Below are 2,987 nucleotides of genomic sequence, written 5' to 3'. Positions count from 1 at the left end.
GCCCCAAGGGGCCCCCTTTCCGTCCCTAGGCCCAGGCCCGGCTGGCCACCGAGGACACTCACCCCGATGACCTTGCGGGCCCCAGCCTTGGCGGCAAACATGCAGAGGATCCCTGTACCCGAGCCCACGTCCAGCACCACCTTGTCTTTGAAAAGGTGCCGGTTGTGAAACATAGAGTTGCGGTATGTGAGGGTGCGGACCTCATCTTTCAGCATTTCCTGGCAGGGGTGGGAACAAAGAGATCATGAGGCGACTGGGGTCCCGAAAACCAGGGTGTCCTGGCCTCCAACACGCTGATCAACTTGAGGACCAGCACTCAGTCCTCAAACCTGCTTTAGTCCCCTTGGGACAAGTTATTTCCCTTCCACACGCCTCAGTTTCCCTACATGAAATTGGACTGGATGGACCAAAATCCTATCTTAGGCATTTTCTACCCTTGCCGCCTCCCTGTAGAGCCTTGATTTTAAAAAGTCCTCAGTAAGCCAAAGCCACTAAACCGCCCACGTGAAAATGGTAAATTTTGCTATGCATATTTTATAACAATTAAAAAAAAAAAGGAAAGAGAAAAATTTTCCCACCCCATCTCTGCTGCTTTCTGGGACCTCAGCCTCCACCACATGCAAAAGGGGTGGAGAAGACTTTCGAGCCGCTGGGGGACAGTGCCGGGGCCGATCACTAGAGGGCGGCAAAGACCGGTAGGCCCTGACCTCAGGCTGACGTCTCAGACGCACATGCGCGCTCCCACGGCGGCCTCCCAGGAGAGGACTGGTAGAGCGCCAGGCTAACCCCGTCTCCCAGGCAACGGCTGCGCGAGGCGACCCCGGAGTGTGAGCTCTGCCTGCGCAGAGGGGGTGGCCCGCTGCCAGGGAAGGGAGTGCGCATGCGTCAGAGATGAAGCTCCAGCCCTCCCCAACATGACCCCCCGGAAGATTCGGCAGCCTTAGGAGTTGTCTGTCCATACTCACCTCGTGGATGCCGAAGTGAGCGTAGGAGTCAAAGTAGTAATCTTTGGACGTCATGTCCTCAGCGTTGGGCTTCTCGCTGCTTTCTGCCTGGCCACAGGAGACCTGGGAGGGGGTGAATGGGAGCAAATGGGGTCACATCTGGGGGCTCCCCACAGATTCGGAAGCCTCCAGGCAGGTCTCTACTGCTCCCTGGAGTATACAGAACACTCCCCAAACCGTACCACGGCAACCCTACAGCCCCCAGCTGCCGTCTTGCCTCTCCCAGGAACCCCCCACCCCCAGAACACCATCCAGGAGGGCACCCCCAATACCTCAGCCAGGCCTACCATCTCTCCAGTCTCTCTGCCCCCGTCTCTAGCTCAGCCCACAGCTGGGGAAGGGAGGGGAGAGGAAGGCAGAAGCAGGGCAGACACGGGGAAAGACAAAGGTGGGGTGGGGGGCTGTAAATGGAGTTAAGGAAGTAGCCACAGTACTGGGGGAGGCCAGGTGGGGGCCAAAACCTGGACGGAGTCTGGACTAAGTGTTTCGGGGCCAAGGGTAGAGTGATTTGAAGCCAGAGGGATCAGTCAGACCACTAAAAAGGGCCTGACATGTGAGGAGATATGTGTATGTGGGAAGGGGTCTCACAAAAGGATATTTACTTCTTCAAGAGGCGGCTGGAGGCTCATCCCATTAGCCAAGGTGGCTACAAAATTCTAGGAGAGAGTAACACGGAGAAAGGATTAGCTACCGGGAGCGCCTAGGGGAGGGCCAGGCCAGGCGACTCTGGCTCTTGGGGGAGAAAGATATGTTTCCTACAATTTTGTTTTTCCTTTGTGAGCAGTGGTGGGAGAAGGAACAAGTAAAGAGGCAAGGCTGTTTTCAACAGGGGTGTGGGAGATGTGGGGGAGCAGGGAGGGGGTTCTGTCCCAGCTGCGGCTGGAGAGATGGCGGCCTGCCCCCACAACGGCCCCTGTTGGGCCAGGCACCTGAGCACACGCGCCTCCCCCATCCAGGCCAAAGGAACTGGCACCCGCCGGGCACAAGGGCACTGCCAGCTGTCACTCCCCCTCACCGTCTAATCTCCCCAGATTAGATGACACTTCCTGACACAAAGCCTCATCCTGGGGTACCATTCGTAGCTGGGGGAAGGGACTGGCAGGGTGTACCCACTGGGCATCTGCCACCTCTGCAAAGCAGTCTCTCATCTGAGAGGATTCCAGAAAGGAGGTGTGGCACACAGGCGCCCCCAGCAGAGCTGGCACGTGGGCTGCTAGCTCCTGCCTGGGACTCAGGGAGTCCCAAACAAAACAAGGGAGCGCCAATCTCCTGATCATGACCCTCTGCACAGGAGGGCAGAGTCCCACGGAGGAGGCCAAACCCTGGACCCCCCAAGCCCCTCTACTCCCCATTCGAACCACCATCTCAGGCCCCGAAACTCCCCAGGGGAGGGGCCGAGTCCTGGAGCCCCCTCTGAGGAAGATATTTCCTCCAGCCAAGAAGACCCTGTTAGCAGAGAGCCAGGCGGGCGGGGGGGGGGGTGTCACTGGAGTGGCTCCTGGGGGCTGCCCCCCAAGGTATGCATCTTGGGACCTCATCTCCCATTCCTGAGACTGCTACAAGCTAACAGGCGAGAATACGAGGGCCAAACAGATTACAGCTCTTCCAGATGCAAGCACTCTCCAGGCGCCAAGAAGCGTGAAATCACAGACATAACCCCTGGGCTCCAAGCCCCACCTCCATCCTCCCCAAGCCAGTGAATGACGCGGATACAGAAAGACGGCGGGTGAGGGGACTTCCCACGGGGGCCCATTTCTCTACACCACCGACATCACCGCCAGACATGCCCCCAGAGCGCTTGAGACACAACATCAGGACAAGCCCCACATAGCTGTAAGAGAATCACACCTCACAGGACACCATTTCACGCAAGCAGGCTCAAGACCCTCAAACAGGGGTTCGGGGAGGAGGAAGTCACCTTCCACCTTCACAAATACCCCAGGGAGAGGAAGGGCCAGAAGGGGGTAAATCCGCTGCCTCCAC

The 2,987-nt window shown here is 58.2% G+C and overlaps 1 protein-coding gene across 2 annotated transcripts in view; it reads right to left on the bottom strand.

Annotated features, from left to right (window-relative positions):
• PRMT1 (protein arginine methyltransferase 1) overlaps nt 1-2,987 on the bottom strand; it is a 10,194-nt gene that overhangs the window by 6,066 nt on the left and 1,141 nt on the right. The window contains exons 2-4 of one of the 2 annotated variants that reach the window (XM_010849627.1): nt 1,607-1,660; nt 966-1,067; nt 63-218 (exon numbers count right to left, since the gene is read on the bottom strand). In XM_010849627.1, the coding sequence (XP_010847929.1) occupies nt 63-218; nt 966-1,067; nt 1,607-1,660 (312 nt within the window). The remainder of the gene's footprint in view (nt 1-62; nt 219-965; nt 1,068-1,606; nt 1,661-2,987) is intronic. The other variant, XM_010849628.1, reaches the window with a different exon arrangement.

This window comes from Bison bison, unplaced genomic scaffold (assembly GCF_000754665.1).
Source record: "Bison bison bison isolate TAMUID 2011002044 unplaced genomic scaffold, Bison_UMD1.0 scf7180017864285, whole genome shotgun sequence".
NCBI classification, from domain to species: Eukaryota; Metazoa; Chordata; class Mammalia; order Artiodactyla; family Bovidae; genus Bison; species Bison bison.
This window is presented reverse-complemented; position numbering and strand designations above follow the sequence as displayed.